General features: G+C 46.1%; 1 protein-coding gene across 4 annotated transcripts; it reads right to left on the bottom strand.

The window, feature by feature from the left end:
- Window positions 1-761: 761 nt before the first annotated feature.
- On the bottom strand, window positions 762-15,018 carry NOSIP (nitric oxide synthase interacting protein). 4 transcript variants are annotated; one of them, XM_081166817.1, is made up of 10 exons: window positions 14,894-14,958; window positions 14,139-14,245; window positions 12,022-12,139; window positions 11,485-11,590; window positions 10,603-10,684; window positions 9,336-9,477; window positions 7,512-7,618; window positions 5,484-5,671; window positions 3,858-3,966; window positions 762-1,133 (listed from the first exon to the last, which is right to left on the bottom strand). In XM_081166817.1, the coding sequence occupies exons 3-10, from the start codon at window positions 12,089-12,091 to the stop codon at window positions 1,062-1,064; spliced, it is 876 nt and encodes a 291-aa protein (XP_081022943.1). In that variant the 5' UTR covers window positions 12,092-12,139; window positions 14,139-14,245; window positions 14,894-14,958; the 3' UTR covers window positions 762-1,061. The 4 variants fall into 4 exon arrangements, with proteins under 4 accessions (XP_081022943.1, XP_081022941.1, XP_081022942.1 ...); XM_081166815.1 differs by lacking the exon at window positions 14,139-14,245 and having other exon boundaries at window positions 14,894-15,018; XM_081166816.1 differs by lacking the exon at window positions 14,139-14,245 and having other exon boundaries at window positions 12,022-12,135; window positions 14,894-15,012.
- Window positions 15,019-16,565: the final 1,547 nt, after the last annotated feature.

Raw genomic sequence — 16,565 nt, forward strand, 5'->3', positions numbered from 1 at the left:
GATTACAAGTCTACCGCTCTTAACCACTACACCACTGGAGCTCTTTCCCATCCCCCTAGAAGTGTTCGTTTCAAAAAGGACACATTTCCTAATCCTCATCCAGTTTAAGATGGAGGTGGAGCTGTTCACCACAATCCTGAAATTTTACAAAGGCAACAGCCCACAACCCATTTACTTGAGGGTAGGGCTGGGCAATATGTTGTGGAATTGGTTTCATAATTTTTTTACCTGGCAATATATAGCGAATCGTGCTGTGTTCTATGCAAAAATCACACCATGAGGAAAACTCTGAAGCCAGCCAATGCTTCTCTCTGTTCCTGTTGCCGGCTCATCTTTTCCCTGCCTCCTGCAGGGGGAAGGAAATCACAAGAACAGGTGCCAGCAAAAGTCACACTGCAGGGAAAAAACATGAAGGCAGCCAATGCCTCTACGTAGCTCCACCCTTATTTCGGGCATTGTGATATATCAGTATATTGTGATGTTTAGCTGGTGATCTAGCATGATGTTGAAAACCACTTATCGCTCAGCCCTACTTGGGAGTAAGTCTTCTTGAACTCCAGGAGGTCTACTTCCAAGTAGACCTGTATAAGACTGCAAGTAGACTGTACAGGTCTCCTTGTCCTTGCATTAATAACTTCATTTATTCTGGCTTTTATTACCAGCACTGGTGCTTGGGGGGGGGGGAACATTTTTCTGTCTTTTGAACATGTAGAGCAAGTATCAAAACACAGTAGACACTGACTTGCACCCTGACACAGTGCTGTTTATAAAGAATTTTTAAAGTGCGTTGTCACCGTGGCGAAACATATCCACTTTAAAAAAATGAAAGGAGACTTTGCGTGGTTAAGGAAGTGGCAGAAATGCACTGAAAAGTGTGGGATGAACAGAGATCTATAAACACAAGTGAACTGCCCCGTAAACTAGTCCAAACAAGGGCTCAGAAAAGACTGAACCTAGTCCAACCAATGCAATGTTCGGCGCTTTCAGGGAGCACGTCTTGGGCAGCCTAGAGCGGCATGCTGGCTGTTCCTCTCTTCCACCAAGACAGTCACATGAACATGTTACGCTTGCATAACAGGGCGGGACTTCTTGGCCTCCAGCTCCACGCCTGACCCTGCAAATCCTGTGCCACCCTAGAAGAAGAGAAGACAAGGATAATAATAATAATAATAATAATAATAATAATAATAATAATAAAATAATAATAATAATTTATTATTTGTACCCTGCCCATCTGGCCGGCTTCCATAGAAACCAAAAATACACTAAAATATCACACATTAAAAACTTCCCTGCCTTAAGATGTCTTCTGAATGTCAGGTGGTTATTTATCGCTTTGACATCTGATGGGACGGCGTTCCACAGGGTGGGCGCCACTACTGAGAAGGCCCTCTGCCTGGTTCCCTGTAGCTCCTGTAGCTTTGCTTCTCGCAGCGAGGGAACCGCCAGAAGTCCCTCGGGACTGGACCTCAGTGTCCGGGCAGAACGATGGGGGTGGAGACACTCCTTCAGGTATACTGGGCTGAGGCCATTTAGGGCTTTAAAGGTCAGCACCAGCACTTTGAATTGTGCTCGGAAACGTACTGGGAGCCAATGTGTTATGTGGATGGATGGCAGCAGCTGTAGACCTTGGAATTTGCTTTGCCTGTGGGACATACAATGTCTCTGTTCTGCTTCTGAATGCTTATCTGCCATGTTGAGAGGTTCTGGGACTCAGGTCCCAGGTGAAGCCATGCAACAGGCCCTGATTCCCAATCTCAGATGAATAAGGCAAAGTAAGAGTCTCCCAATCTCACCTTGTGATGCTAATGCATGTGAGAAGTGCATTTGCAAAGGGAAATTGGGAGCCAGGAGAAGGATGCTTAACCCTTCCCCCTTCATTATCCCTTACAAAAAACAACAACCTCCAGACATCATAGGGAGCTCCTGTGATCTCTCACTCTCTCTCCTGAATCTGCGTCTTCCCCAACTAAAGCTTCCCTTCCACTTATGCCTCCCTTCCACAGGTGCCTCCCTGCCATGTTGCTATGAAACCTTGGTTTGTCTTTTGTTGCATGAGGGCCAAAATATGACAAGATCTAAGCAGAGATGCAACCAGAAGTATTGCCCATGTGTCAAAAAGCACTGGCAACTAATGTTTTGCAGCTTGCCCAAGATTAAAAACACAGAAACATCAGTTTAACGTGACTTCAAGCTTCATAAATGGGCAACGGGGGATGCAGAATTTCAGGGATCATCAAGGCTTTGGGTTGTATCCAACTAACTGGTTGTATGACCAGCATTAGCACACAACCCTTTATTTTTGTATCATGTTTGTTGACATACAGGAGACTATGGATCTCTGGCTAGCTGCAGGATAGAAATGGCTAGGACTGTCGAGTTATCTGAATTCACTTCACATATTTTAGGGCTTTTTTTGAGGGGGTTAAGTAGTTTGGGAGTCCCTAATAATGCCGAACACTTCTGGATTTGGCTTGTGGAGAAGATCTTGAACACTGCTTATGCTGTAAACAAATACATGACTGGAGTAAATTGATGGTGCTGCTTAAAGCTAAGTTCAGGGGGTTATCCTGCGAACATAGTACAGTGGTGGTGCCTTGGTTCTCAAACTTAATCCGTTCCTGAAGTCTGTTCCAAAACCAAAGCGTTCTAAAACCCAAGGCATGCTTTCCCATAGAAAGTAAGGCAAAAAGGATCAATCCGTTCCAGACTTTTAAAAACAACCCCTAAAACAGCAATTTAACATGAATTCTACTATCTAACGAGACCATTGATCCATAAAATGAAAGCAATAAACAATGTACTGCAGTCACACAATCAATCGATCAGTAGCTGAACTGGGTTCCACACAGTCACAAAAACAAAACAAAAAAGAGCTGCAAAAAGAAAAGGAAAAAAACGCAAAATAAATAGCAAAAACAGACAGACGTCAGCGTAACGCTCAAAACAGAAGTGTGGCACTCAAAACGGAGCATGTTTGGCTTCTGAAAAAGTTCCCAAACCGGAGCACTTACTTCCGGGTTTGCAGTGTTTGGGTTCCAAGTTGTTTGAGAACCAAAGCACCCCTGTACTGAAGGGATTAGCAATACTGTGGAAAACTTGGATGTGTTGATCGTCTGTAGCTTCAATCACATGGGGCAGGGCTACGGGGCAGGGAAGAAGTGATTCCTAAAGCATAGCTGAAGAGCTTCAGCATCGCGGAATGGCTCTTCCTGCAAAGCCACAGGTGACAAGTAAAGATGGGATTAATTTCTAAGAAGGTGAAATGAACCCTGAATTAATGGTGCCTTTTGACACCTTGAATACAGTACTGGGGGTTGATATTTGTTTGAGGACTTTGTAGGAAGTTGGGGCCAAATTTCATGCTAGTTAGTACTGCTAACAGGTATTTCCACTCTAAGCAATCAGAAGCTTTGAGGATGTCTAGGGACATAATTGTCAGTGGGAGTTTAGTTGCCTTGCTGTGTTCGATGAGGTTCAGTAGTTTCCTGATGGGGTCTGTAATACTGCGACCAGGGACAAAGCCAGTCTTAGGCGGCTGGCCAAGACTGATGTGAATATCTTGTAATCTTGGTTTATTAATGAGATTGGGCGGTATGATTCTACTTTGAGGTTGTCTTTCATTGGTTTTGGGATGGAGACTATTTTGGAGTGGGTCCAGGTTTTGGGGATGGGCCCCCCCTTTCATGATGTCATTGAATAGGTGGGTCATGAAGGGCATCAGGGGTTCTTTGAATTTCCTATAGAATACTGCTGTGAAGTCGTCTGGGCCTGGGGCTTTGTGTGGTTTCAAGTTTTTGAGAAAGCACTGGGAGTTTATGAAGGATTGCAGAAGGAGGTTAGACAGTCACTCTCACCCGCTGTAGAACGATGATGTCCTTGTCAGTCAGCTTCTCTCCATTCACTGGATCAACCATGTCCTTCTTGATGAGTCTCTCCACACACTCCAGAGTCACCACAGAGCCCCTTTGGGGAAAGAAGGAAGGAAGGACACACCTATTATTTGCTGCTAAGTATAAGGCCTGGATTCCCACACTTTGCTACAGTACTTACAACCATTTCATATCTCACATACGTGCAGAAGACCTCCCATCCCCTATAACATTTACATAATGTTATTGTCAGGGAACTGCTATCAGTTCAGGAGGGAGAGAGGAAAAGCCAGATGGATTACAGAGAGCCCCCAAAGATCGTGGGAAGCAGCACCTCCTCAGCGGAGAAGAGTAACCACACCTCCAGTGGAGAGGAGCTGCAGGGTTCGGAGGAGGCGAGGCGTTGCCAGGACACCTTGCCTGGGCAAAGCAGGGAGGGGAGAGGTCCACCGTTACCCACGCCCTCCTTGCGCAGTAAGGTTTCGCGCAGAGAGGGGAGGCACAGACTGGGCGTCAAGAAATTACTTTGCTGGGGAAAGTTTAAGCCCCGCCCACTCACGGATTCTGCCAGTGAATGAGTCAGCTGCGGGAGAGTGGCGCTCCGGACAGATAAAGTGTATTTTGCATCAAAAGCAAGGCTTCACAGCCGAGCAGGGAGGTACTTGCTTGCTTGCTCTCGAGCAACCCCTTGGAAACCTAACTGTTATGGTTGAAGAGAAAATTATATGAAAATAATATATTGGTATCTAACACTGAATAAATTGGCAAAAATTTATAAATCTAAATCGAACAAATGCTGGAAATGTAAAGAGAAAGAAGGTTCTTTTTATCATGTGTGGTGGTCTTGTAGTAAGGTTAAAGCTTACTGGGAAATTATATACAATGAACTGAAAAGGATGTTCAAAATAACTTTTATTTTTTAAAAAACCCGGAAGCTTTTCTTTTGGGAATTTTAGGGACAGAAGTACCTAAATCTTATAGAAATTAATTTTTTGTATGCTACTATAGCAGCAAGAATGCTACTTGTTCCAAAGTGGAAAGAAGCAGAAGTCCCGGTAAAGGAAGAATGGATACAAAAACTTGTGGAATATGCAGAAATGGCGAAACTTACTGGAACAGTAAGATATCAAGATGACAAACTTTTTATAAAAGAATGTAAATGGTTTACTGAGTATTTACAGATAAATTGTAAACAGATAAAAACATTAGTAGGATTATTGTGACAACCTGCAGTTTCACAAGAGTATATATTTAGGTAAAGGTAAAGAGACCCCTGACCATTAGGTCCAGTCGCAAACGACTCTGGGGTTGGAGCGCTTATCTCACTTTATTGGCCGAGGGAGCTGGTGTACAGCTTCCTGGTCATGTGGCCAGCATGTTCCATATATTTAGAGTAGACAATTAAATGAGCAAATGAAATGAAATCGGATATGCAGAAGTTATTAAAAAATAATAATTAAGGAACCGCAGAAAGAGGGGGAAAGAAGTCAAATTTTGAAATGTTAAATTGATTGTAAAACTAATGAAAAGTATAAACTTGAAAAGTATAAATAAAAACTTTTTTAAAAAAGAAGACCTGCCATCCCTGAGATGTCCCATCCCATCACTCACGATGGACGCAGAACAGCACACGGGACAGAGTTTCCAAGCATGTCTCGTGTGACGGCACACACGTAGCGGTCCTGCCGGTTGATCAGCCCTACTCGATCCACGCTAGCATCCACTGGGGTGAAATGCACCGGGATCAGGTCCTTCAACTTCAGGGGTTTCATACTCATGGGACAGTACACACACTTGTCCTAGAATGACAAAGAGCACAGCAAGTTGAGAGGCAGAGTATGAATTAGAAACAATAGAGGCAAATGGGTTAGAGCAAATATTGACACTCTGTCTGAAACACACACACACACCCATCTATTCCAGGACGCTACAGAGCTTGGTCAAATATTCAAGATACTGAAGACGCAAGATATTAAAATCCTGGGAATAAACCTGGAAGCAGAAGCTACTCATGACCAGCGAATCAGAACTGGGCACACTCCAGCCTGCACTGATCAAAGTGAACAAAATTCAACAGAAACTTCCCCGTGGCCAAACTCTTCCCCTCCCTAAGGTTAACTTTTAATCTATCAGAAAAGAAAGAACCAATAGGAAGTACCTCGGGTTAAGTACTTAATTTGTTCCAGAGGTCCGTTCTTAACCTGAAACTGTTCTTAACCTGAAGCACCACTTTGGCTAATGGGGCCTCCCGCTGCTGCCGCGCCACCGGAGCACGATTTCTGTTCTCATCCAGAAGCAAAGTTCTTAACCCAAGGTACTATTTCTGGGTTAGCGGAGTCTGTAACCTGAAGTGAATGTAACCTGAAGCATATGTAACCCGAGGTACCACTGTATTACAAATGAGTTTTAGGAAACAATGCATTTTCAGAAATCAAAGATGTTCATAGAAATGTGTAGCAGCAAAATGTCCTGTTGGGGAAAAATTTCCAGCTCACGTTACTGGGATTGAGTGGAGCTTCCTGGGTACCTTTGAAGGTGCAGGTTACCCAACCCAATCCTTTGCTGCTGCTCACCAGAATACATTGGAAGTGAAAAACCTATGGCCCTCCAGATGTTGCTGAACTAAAGCTTCCATCATCCCTGACCATGTTGGAGGTGGGCTAATAGGAGCTCTCTACTTGCCGATTAAGCCTGCAGAACACTCTTAGGCGGCAGTCCTGGACTCGCTCACCTAGGAGTAAGCCTCCATGAAATTATCTGCATTTACTTCTTAGAAGACATATGTGTTGTGCTGCCAGCTTCACAGCAGCGGAATATACTAGTTGGACCCCTTCTGATTTGATTATTTCCTTCTACCGGTCCACAATAAAAAGTGTCCTTTCATACTGCAGCACGGTGTGGTACGCTGGTTTGACATGAACTGATAGGAAGTGCCTACAGAGGGTGGTGAATACAGCACAAGATATCATGGGCTGTCACGTGAATCTGTTGGATGAAATAGCGGAAGAACACTGCCTCAGGAGAGTGAGGAAAATTCTCAGGGATGATTCACACCCTGGCCGGCACTTTCTTGGTCTCCTGCCATCAGGCAGAAGATGCAGAAGCATGATTACTCGCACCAACAGGGTAAAGAACAGCTTCTATCCATGGGCTGTTAGGCTGCTGAATGAAAAGATAACAACAGGGCAACTGACTTTCGGGTTGGGTGGGTGTGCGTCAGTAAACGAGGGGAATTAAGACTAAGAGAGCTGAGTGGAGGGTGCTCGTGTAATCTCACTGCATACAAGTTGTACAAGTGACAATAAAGTATTTCAATTTCAATACCTTTCAACTCCACAGCCACACAGGAGGAAAAAACCAAATGACAAAAAAGGACCATCTCAACTGGAAGACAGTATCTTCCTAATCTCAAAGACAGCAACCAGCTCAATGCAGTTAACTCCTCAGGACTTCTCCCAAGAACTCTGGAAGTGCAGTTTTGTGACCATGACAGAAGTTCTCTATTCCAAGAGTTTCAATTTTGCTGGTGTGTTGGAGACACTGTGACAAGTAAATTGGTTTAGGTTTGTAGTGCAGACACTCCCTAAGGAAGACGGGGCAATGCGTGAGCCGGGAAAAGGAATGACAAAAGGAACTCACTGGCTTCGGAATGACTTTCGTCTTGGCCTCTGGGGTCAGCGAAGGAATCCAAAAGCTAGGCAGCTGCTTGGCTTTCTCCTCATTGCTGGGTCCAGGCTGAGCATCTCCTGTAATCCACAGAACAGGGCAGTTATTAAGTCCCATAGGTTCCCAAGAAAGAGGTGAAAATCTAAGGTGGTGTGTGGGAAGACACGGCTGTATAGCAGGAGCAGAAAACCTTCAACATGCAGGTCAGTCTTGGCCCATGCGGACATTTCTCCCAAACCACAGCCACCTGCCTATCAGTGGACGCCACTGGGGGATATCAGCCAACAAGCAGGGGGAAAGGTTCAATCCTGCAGAGTGCTAAATTAATAATAATAATAATAATAATAATAATAATAATAATAATAATAATAATAATTTATTTATACCCTGCCCATCTGGCTGGGTTTCCCCAGCCACTCTGGCCGGCTCCCAACAGAATTAATGATAATAATAAAAAAGTGATTAAACATCAGACATTAAAAACTTCCCTGAACAGGGCTGCCTTCAGATGTCTTCTAAAAGCCTGGTAGTTGTTGTTCTCTTTGACATGCGATGGGAGGGCGTTCCACAGGGCATGTGCCACTACTGAGAAGGCCCTCTGCCTGGTTCTCTGTAACCTCACTTCTCGCAGTGAGGGAACCACCAGAAGACCCTCGGAGCTGGACCTCAGTGTCCGGGTAGAATGATGGGCATGGAGACGCTCCTTCAGGTATACTGGGCCAAGGCCGTTTAAGGCTTTAAAGGTCAACACGAACACTTGGAATTGTGCTTGGAAACGTATTGGGAGCAATGTAGGTCTTTCAGTGTTATATGGTCTCGGCGGCCACTCCCAGTCTAGCTGCCGCATTCTGGATTAGTTGTAGTTTCCGGGTTGCTTTGCCATTGTGTTCCCTTCAGGGAACATGCTGACACAGCAGACCCCTGCTGCTTCACTCCTTGTGGGGAATGCACTGGCGGAACAGTTCCCTCCCACCTATCAGACCCCTGACCACATCGTGATGTCAGATGAATGACAGGAGGGTGGCCCCACCCCCTGTCGAAGTTAGCTTGCAGGGGTGCAGGGAGATAAAGATCTAGCCCTCCAAGTGAAAAAGGATTCCCTAACCCTACTGTACAAGATTAGGGACACTGGAGCTCACCTGCAGACTTGCCCTGCTGAGTTTTTGACAGGATCCACCACGTACTGACTTAGGCATCCCTGAAGCTGAACCCTGGTAGTCCAGTTGACCACAAACCCCAGCAAGAGCTTTAAACACCGTAACAAAACTCAGTAGGTACCCAGGACCATGCAACCCTCTTTGCTCCATGCTTGGGAGAAGGGTTTACACCTCATTGCGGCCACCCACAATTCCCCCAGGAGTTTCACTTCACACATGAGGAGTTGTGTGGGTTTGAGACAAATATTCAAAGAGGCTGAAAGCTGGAAAGCTACAAAGAATAGGGGGTGCTGTGGAGATGTGGGAAGAGCTTTAAACCAGGGTGAAAAAAGTGTGATTGTGGCAATGGGAGATGAACTGCGGACAGCATGTGATCCAGAGCCGCAGTGTTGTGTTTTAGGGCACTGCCAAAACCCAAAGAAAAACAAAGAGCATCTCTAAAAACACTTCATTGCTGCCGAACAGATAGGACCAGAACGGAAAAGGGTGGAGGAAATATTACTATGAAGCACAGGTAAGATGTACATGGCTCTGTCTAAGGAGTAACTGGGAGGTGTCATTCACTTTCTTTACACTTTTCTTATTTCTCACACTTTTGTCACTCGGCCTTGTCCCAAATCCTCTGCTCCTCCACACTTACCCGCCTTGCGATCGAAGGGGTTGAGAGGTTTGCTGACAATGCTCATCTCTTTGTCGAGGAAATTCTTCACCTTGGACTCTTTGGCAGCCTTGCTCAACTCCGCCAACTCCGTCTTCTTCTCATTCTTCTGCTTTTCATAGGCCTGCAGTTTTGCACAGGAATAAAAACTGTCATGACAAAGACAAAGCTCTCCTGCTGAAATACGGAAGGGGCACACTCCTTGCCATGATCCAAGTGAGAAAGTGAAGAGAGAGAACAGGCATTGGGCATGAAAAGAAATCAGCAAAAAGCACAGAGCAGCCTTCAGCTGTTTTGGAGTACCACCTTAAGCACTTTACATTAAAAAATTTTTTGAAAACCACCCTATTAAGCAACAATTGGCACTGTGGGTTAAACCACAGAGCCTAGGGCTTGCCAATCAGAAGGTCGGCGGTTTGAATCCCCGCGACGGGGTGAGCTCCCGTTGCTCGGACCCTGCTCCTGTCAACCTAGCAGTTCGAAAGCACGTCAAAGTGCAAGTAGATAAATAGGTACCGCTCTGGCGGGAAGGTAAATGGCGTTTCCGTGCGCTGCTCTGGTTCACCAGAAGCGGCTTAGTCATGCTGGCCACATGACCCGGAAGCTATACGCCAGCTCCCTTGGCCAATAAAGCGAGATGAGCGCTGCAACCCCAGAGTCATCCACGACTGGACCTAATGGTCAGGGGTCCCTTTACCTTTTTAAACCATCACAGTTCTAAAGTTCTCACTACACTTTCTGTTATACCCTTCTGTGAAGTCCTCCCCTTAGGCTAGTAGGCCTCACTGGGAAGATGGCATCAATGGCTCCTGGTTCTTAGAGGCAATTCCTGTAGAAGGCACTGGAGCAAGAGTGATGTTTTAAGTGCCCTCTTCCCTGCCCTATATGGCTGTCTTGCACTGGGTCAGAAGCAAGGCACACAGGGGAGCATCCCCAAAGGAAGGGGGCTACACGAGGCAAACCTATTTCACACAGCTTCTTAACAAAGATGGAAGCCCCAGCCTGAGCTCCTTGGAGGCAGGGGAGAAAACAAACGTGGCAGATTAAAAAGATCTCTACTTCAACTAGCCGGGTTTCCATGTGGCTTGGCATATATATTTCATTTTACCAGTTCTCTTGAGAGCCACCTCCTCCCCTTTTGTAAAATATTGATGCAGTGCTTCTCTCACCAATCTATTAAACCAGCTGACAGCTGTGAACATACAAATCTGGCTCTTCGGATTAGCATACTAGCCACTTCTCTGGTTACCTTCATTTGCCGGGCAATCTCCTTTTTCTGGTGCAGGATGTACTCTAAGATGGCTTCTTTCTCATACAGGTATCCATCAGGGCTGGAGAGGGACACAGGCAGGAGGAGAATCACAATTAAATGCCACTTCCATAAAGGCTCCCATGCAAGCTGCAGAGCACCATAGGAGTATCCCTATGAACCCCACAGGTCAAGGGTACACCTGGGAGGTCATGCCACCAAACCAAGATATCATTCTACAGCAGAAAGGGACATTATAGTCCTGTGATAAATACCAGACTTTGGTTGGGGTTCAAGTTCCTGCTCAGTTATGGACATGTTAGCCACAATTTGCCATCTGTGAAATGGGAATGTAATCACCGCTTCCCAGCGGCAGAAGAGAATTTGACTCTACAGTCGTACCTTGGAAGTCATACGGAATCTGTACCAGAGGTCCGTTTAGCTTCCAAAACATTCGGAAACCAAAGCATGGTTTCTGATTGGCTGCAGGAAGCTCCTGCAGCTAATCGGAAGCCAAGGAAGAAGCGCCAGACGTTCGGCTTCTGAAAATAGTTCAAAAACCAGAACACTCTATTCTGGGTTTTGATCGTTCAGGAGCCAAGGTATTTGAGATCCAAGGTACGACTGTACAGGAATTTGCATGAAAAAGAACATAAATATTATTATCTCAACAGGCATATATAGCGGGTGAACAAATAATTTCACTTAACTCTGCGAGTCAATGAAAGAAGCAACTTTGTGTGTGTGCATGCATGTTGAATCCAGGTTTAGAGATCCACTGCTTTATTAGCGAACTACAAAAAAGGCAAGTGGTTAAGTAGTGTAGCAGATCTTCGGTTTAATACACTGAACACTCTCCCATGGGCCTTGCCAGATATTTACGTCACAACAGGGTCCTTGCAGGGCTGCAGGGAGAGGCAGCAGCAGTCAAAATCCTTGACAGCATCTTTGCTCAGACGGACGTTCTGGGTCCCGTATCCAGAGGCAGCTGTGGAAAGGTGAGGGGGAGCAATGGTCACATTAAGGCCGCATTAATGAAAAGAGCCTGCCTGCCTAAGTGGCTCTGCTAAATCTCTAAATCCAGAAAGGGAAAACAGTTGGTAAAATATCTGCCCAGAAAAGCCCAGGTTGTCAAGTGACCTGCTCAGGACTGCTCACCTGATTGCTAACAGTTTAAGGGCTGGAAACCCATAATCCCCTCCAGCAATAGAGAAGGCGGAATTAGCCTGGAGTTGCATAGCTTAATTTCCACCTGAGTTTCAATGAAACACTGGGTGGTGTTAAATCAGACCACAGGGTGTGCCCAATTTGACTATCCCGGAGCTTCTCCCAATTCTCACCTGGCTATAAGCAAACGTACCAGTGATTTGCCTCCCTGTTTTGACCTTTATTCTCTCACTGCACTAGCAGCCTCCTCACCTGTGTCCTTTTTCTTTTCATGGTAGGTGTAAACAGCTCCTGCTGTGCAGTTCTTGCCATGGCGCGTCATGCCAACTTAGATGGGCAATCCAGGAAGAAGCCGGCAGCTCCTCCCTACCTTCATAAAGATATGTTTTGGTTAAGCACGTGTCAGGGCCTGATCCAATACAGTACTAGACACAAAAAAGCTCATGGACTGTATTGAATACGGATGCAGATTAGAAGAGCCACAGGGTTGGAGGGGGGAGAATTAAGGAGGGGGGAATGGGGTAGATGGACAGAAAGCTCAGGAAATGGTCATGGGGTGGCTCAACAGGCTGCACCCACCTTCTTAACTGGAGGATTCAAAGATTCCTCTCTGGATATTCAAGAATCCTACTTTTAACATCTCCAAATCTATCCCCCAGCTACATTCCCAAATCTACCGCAGGCAGACTCAGGTCCCATTCATAAAATATTTTGCTACTGGTTCCTGTACCTTTTAATTATTGTGCAGCAGAGCGATTTTCAACAGGTACAGCTTTACACACCCCCAGAAAGACAAGCTGCACCTCCTGCAATTCCCCAGTGTTAAACAAACAGGATGAAACTGTCTATTCTTTTTTTCCTGCTCATCCGAAATACCAAGGAGCTCTCACTGTCATGCCAAGGTAAGGTAAAGGTAAAGGGACCCCTGACCATTAGGTCCAGTCGTGACCAACTCGGGGGTTGCGGCGCTCATCTAGCTTTATTGGCCGAGGGAGCCGGCGTACAGCTTCCAGGTCATGTGGCCTGCATGACTAAGCCGCTTCTGGCGAATCAGAGCAGCACACAGAAACTCCGTTTACCTTCCCGCCGGAGCAGTACCTATTTATCTACTTGCACTGTGACGTGCTGCTAGGTGGGCAGGAGCAGGGATCGAGCAATGGGAGCTCACCCCGTGGCGGGGATTCGAACCGCCGACCTTCTGATCGGCAAGTCCTAGGCTCTGTGGTTTAACCCACAACGCCACCCACATCCCTGTCATGCCAAGGTATCAATTACCAATTGTCCCACAACCCAGCCTGGTGTTCTCAGGCGTGCCTTCTTTCATGGGATGCCAGCTCTCAAGTTCTCCTTATTTTGAAGTCTAGGATCTCAGTCACACCAAGATCCTTGGGGAGGGGTACATTCATTATGAGCCACACTCCCAAGAAGGAAAGGTCAGATACACCCTAAAAAACCAGCAACAGAAGTGGTTTCTTCTGTTGTTTAATGGCACAAGATGTACAACTGCCACCTAGTGGAGGTTAGCAAACCATTTCGCTAGCATCTATATGGGGGGAGAACTGCGGCCCTCCAGAGGTTGCTGGACTACAAGTGCCACCATCCTTGACCACTGGCCCCTCCCCAACAGCACATACAATCACTAAAATGATCTAAACATCTGATAGCTTTTTAAAAACTCTACTTGAGAATCGCCTCCACATCACCCTCAATCCCTTTTCCCTTACAAACCAAGTAGTGGTGGGGAAATAATTGCTCCCCATGCTATCTTCCTGTAAAAATGCCCAAAACGCATTTATCAGTGCCAATACTAGCTGCTATTCCCAAACAAATACAGGAATAAGAGTCTGCGGCAGAATTAAGTCTTGCAGGAGAAACATCAAATGATATCACTAATTAATATCAAGAAATTGCTCCCAGACAACTTCATTCCTGCCTGTGTTCCCATTTCCCCAAAGACCATTCTGACTTAAAATCCCCAACACACAACAAATCTCAAACTCCCCAGCAGAGCAATTAATACAAGGATTAGAAACATTAAGAATCCTATTTTTAAAAAGTTCTGGAGAGGTATCAGCAGCATAGGACCTGAAAGTCTCACAGTTCAGTGTCCCTCAATGAAAGACACAAAACACCCCAACTAACAACTCACTATAGTGTCCTCCAACATTTTAGTCTTTAGCGGTTGCACTAGATCTCCATTTTGCACACCTACTGCATTACACAATATCCTCTCTGCCAATTTTAAAACACTTCCCACCTCAATATCACTGATTTGACAACTGCGTTCTCCTCTACCGCTCAAAGACTTATCTGGCTCACAAGTACTCTGACTTATTTACCCTAGGCTGCAATCCTACACACACACTTACCATGGAGTAAGTGAAAGTTCAGTGGGGCTTCCTTCTGACTGCACCTTCGTAAGCCTTCTTTCTCAGTGGTCCTCCCTGCTCCCCTTCCGGGGCCCCAGATGCAACCCCTTTTAATCATATCGAAGGGCGAAATGTCAGCCAGTAGCTATAACATTGCACGAAATGCTGCAAGCGCTTATTCCGTCTCTTCTATGCAATGGTTTCAGGTGCTGGAGCCCTGGCCACTTTTTCACCTGGCCACCACACTCCTCACCCACCACTCACCCCCCCACAAGCTCTTCCCAAGACGGTTTGTTTCCCCAGCAAGTTTCCAGTCCTTATTTGCACCTGCAACCCGAAACACCCGAAACACGAACGTAAGTTGCTCTTTCACCATCTCCATCCATCTCTGCCGCCAATGTTTCTCTCGCAAGAACCGGGGTTGCCCTCGCCTCCCTCTGGCAACCTTAGACCAGTATCACTGTGCTGCTATTATTATTATTATTATTATTATTATTATTATTATTATTATTATTTCATAAATAATATCACCGGCTAGGAAACGACGACAGCAGCCCTGCCCTTGCGCCTTCCCCATCTATAGCGATACGTGGAAGCTTTTCAAGGAACGGAGACCAGGTATTATTCAGTGCGAAAGGCACAGCTGCAGCGACGAGTTCAAAACTTGGCAACCCCGCCACCAACTCCTGGTCCCAACCCACAGCCGTGCACCTTCTTCTCTGCCGTGCATAAGGGGTGGGGGGTGGGGGGTTTACCGTAAAACAGGCAACGTTTCTCTCTCTCTCTCTCCCACCTCGGCCAAGGGATCCGGAAGCAGGAAGTGCACAACCTCCGGAAGTACTTTGAAGTCCTGCCGCTCTGGAGCTGTGCATTAGCCAAAGCATTCCCGTCACGGAGGAAACAAGGTGCGGGAGGCAGAGGGGCCGCGGCGTTGAGGTTCCTCTACAGAAAGGAGGCCGCAAGCCGAGGTGTTAGTATTGTTTAATGCCTTCAGGGAGAGCGAGAGAAAGGGAAAGAAAGACACACACACACACACACACACACACACACACATACGCGCGCGCACACACACATATACGTATCCCTTATACATATCCACATGTATGTATTAAACTTTTATATAAAAATTTTTACATATGAAAGTTATATATATATAATTATATATATATATATATATGAGAAAAGTATTGAACACATGCACACGCACATATATGTATACAGTGTGTGTGTGTGTGTGTGTGTGTGTATACATATACATACATACAAGAAGCCGAAAGCACCAGCCTGAAGATGACGAGTGAGACCTCGTCGAAACGTCGCCTAGACACCCCAACTCTTACACGGGAAGACACCCGAAGACACCAAAACCTATATACATACAGTATATATACATATATGAAAAGTATCAAACTTTAACATTTTACTCAAGGGCCTCCTATATACGAGTCTTATTTCTGTATTTTTCAGGGTCACTCCCTATGTTCTGATATTTGACCTTATTTTGCCCATTGCTCTTTTTCTGTCGGGAATTTTTTGGTGATGCACTTATATCATTCGGTGTTTGTTTTAACGTAGTGTATATGCTTATTTACTAGAGTTGCTATTCCTTGGCTTTCATTTCACCTCCTCTTTCCTTAAGTCCCTAGAAGTCAAATAGGATTGATAAAATGTACATATTGACTTAAGTAACTCTGGAGGATTATCTGTATACCAGGGGTGTGGGGGAGCTTTTTCCAGCCTGAGGACCACATGCCAGTGCTGGATGTGAGGACAGGGGTCCAATACGGGTGGCCCAAAGAAAAAAGTGGGTGGAGCAACGGCTGTGACTTGTACAGTGAGGTAAGGTAAAGGTAAAGGGACTCCTGACCATTAGGTCCAGCCATGGCCAACTCTGGGGTTGCGGCGCTCATCTCGCTTTACTGGCCGAGGGAGCCAGTATACAACTTCCGGGTCATGTGGCCAGCATGACTAAGCTGCTTCTGGCAAACCAGAGCAGCACACGGAAACACCGTTTACCTTCCCGCCGGAGCGGTACCTATTTATCTACTTGCACTCTTTACGTGCTTTCGAACTGCTAGGTTGGCAGAAGCAGGGACCGAGCAACAGGAGCTCACCCCGTCGCGGGGATTCGAACCGCCGACCTTCTGATTGGCAAATCCTAGGCTCTGTGGTTTAACCCACAGCGCCACCTGCGTCCCTGTACAGTGAGGTAGGTGTAGGCAAAAGCACTCCAGGGGTATGTGGAGAGGGACAATTGAGATGTGTGGCCTAGGAAGATGGGAGGTGGCTTGGGGAAGAGTCTTGAAGATCAGAAAGAGAAGCCTGGAGGGTTACACTGGGTCTGAGGCTCCCTTATCCGTAGGGCTACCCTCCCCCCAGCACTTCTCAGGTGGGCACCATTGCCATTATAAGAGAACAAGGGAGGCG

This window comes from Podarcis bocagei (assembly GCF_964188305.1).
Source record: "Podarcis bocagei genome assembly, chromosome: 13".
Taxonomy (NCBI): Eukaryota; Metazoa; Chordata; class Lepidosauria; order Squamata; family Lacertidae; genus Podarcis; species Podarcis bocagei.

Excerpts from the sequence above, each read along its gene's own strand:
- NOSIP (XM_081166815.1), bottom strand. The coding sequence starts at position 12,091 with ATGACGCGCCATGGCAAGAACTGCACAGCAGGAGCTGTTTACACCTAC. Across the intron at positions 5,672-7,511 it reads CGAAAGTCATTCCGAAGCCA|GACAAGTGTGTGTACTGTCC; the intron begins GTGAGTTCCTTT and ends TTGTCATTCTAG. Across the intron at positions 3,967-5,483 it reads TGTGCTGTTCTGCGTCCATC|GGGCTCTGTGGTGACTCTGG; the intron begins GTGAGTGATGGG and ends CTTTCCCCAAAG.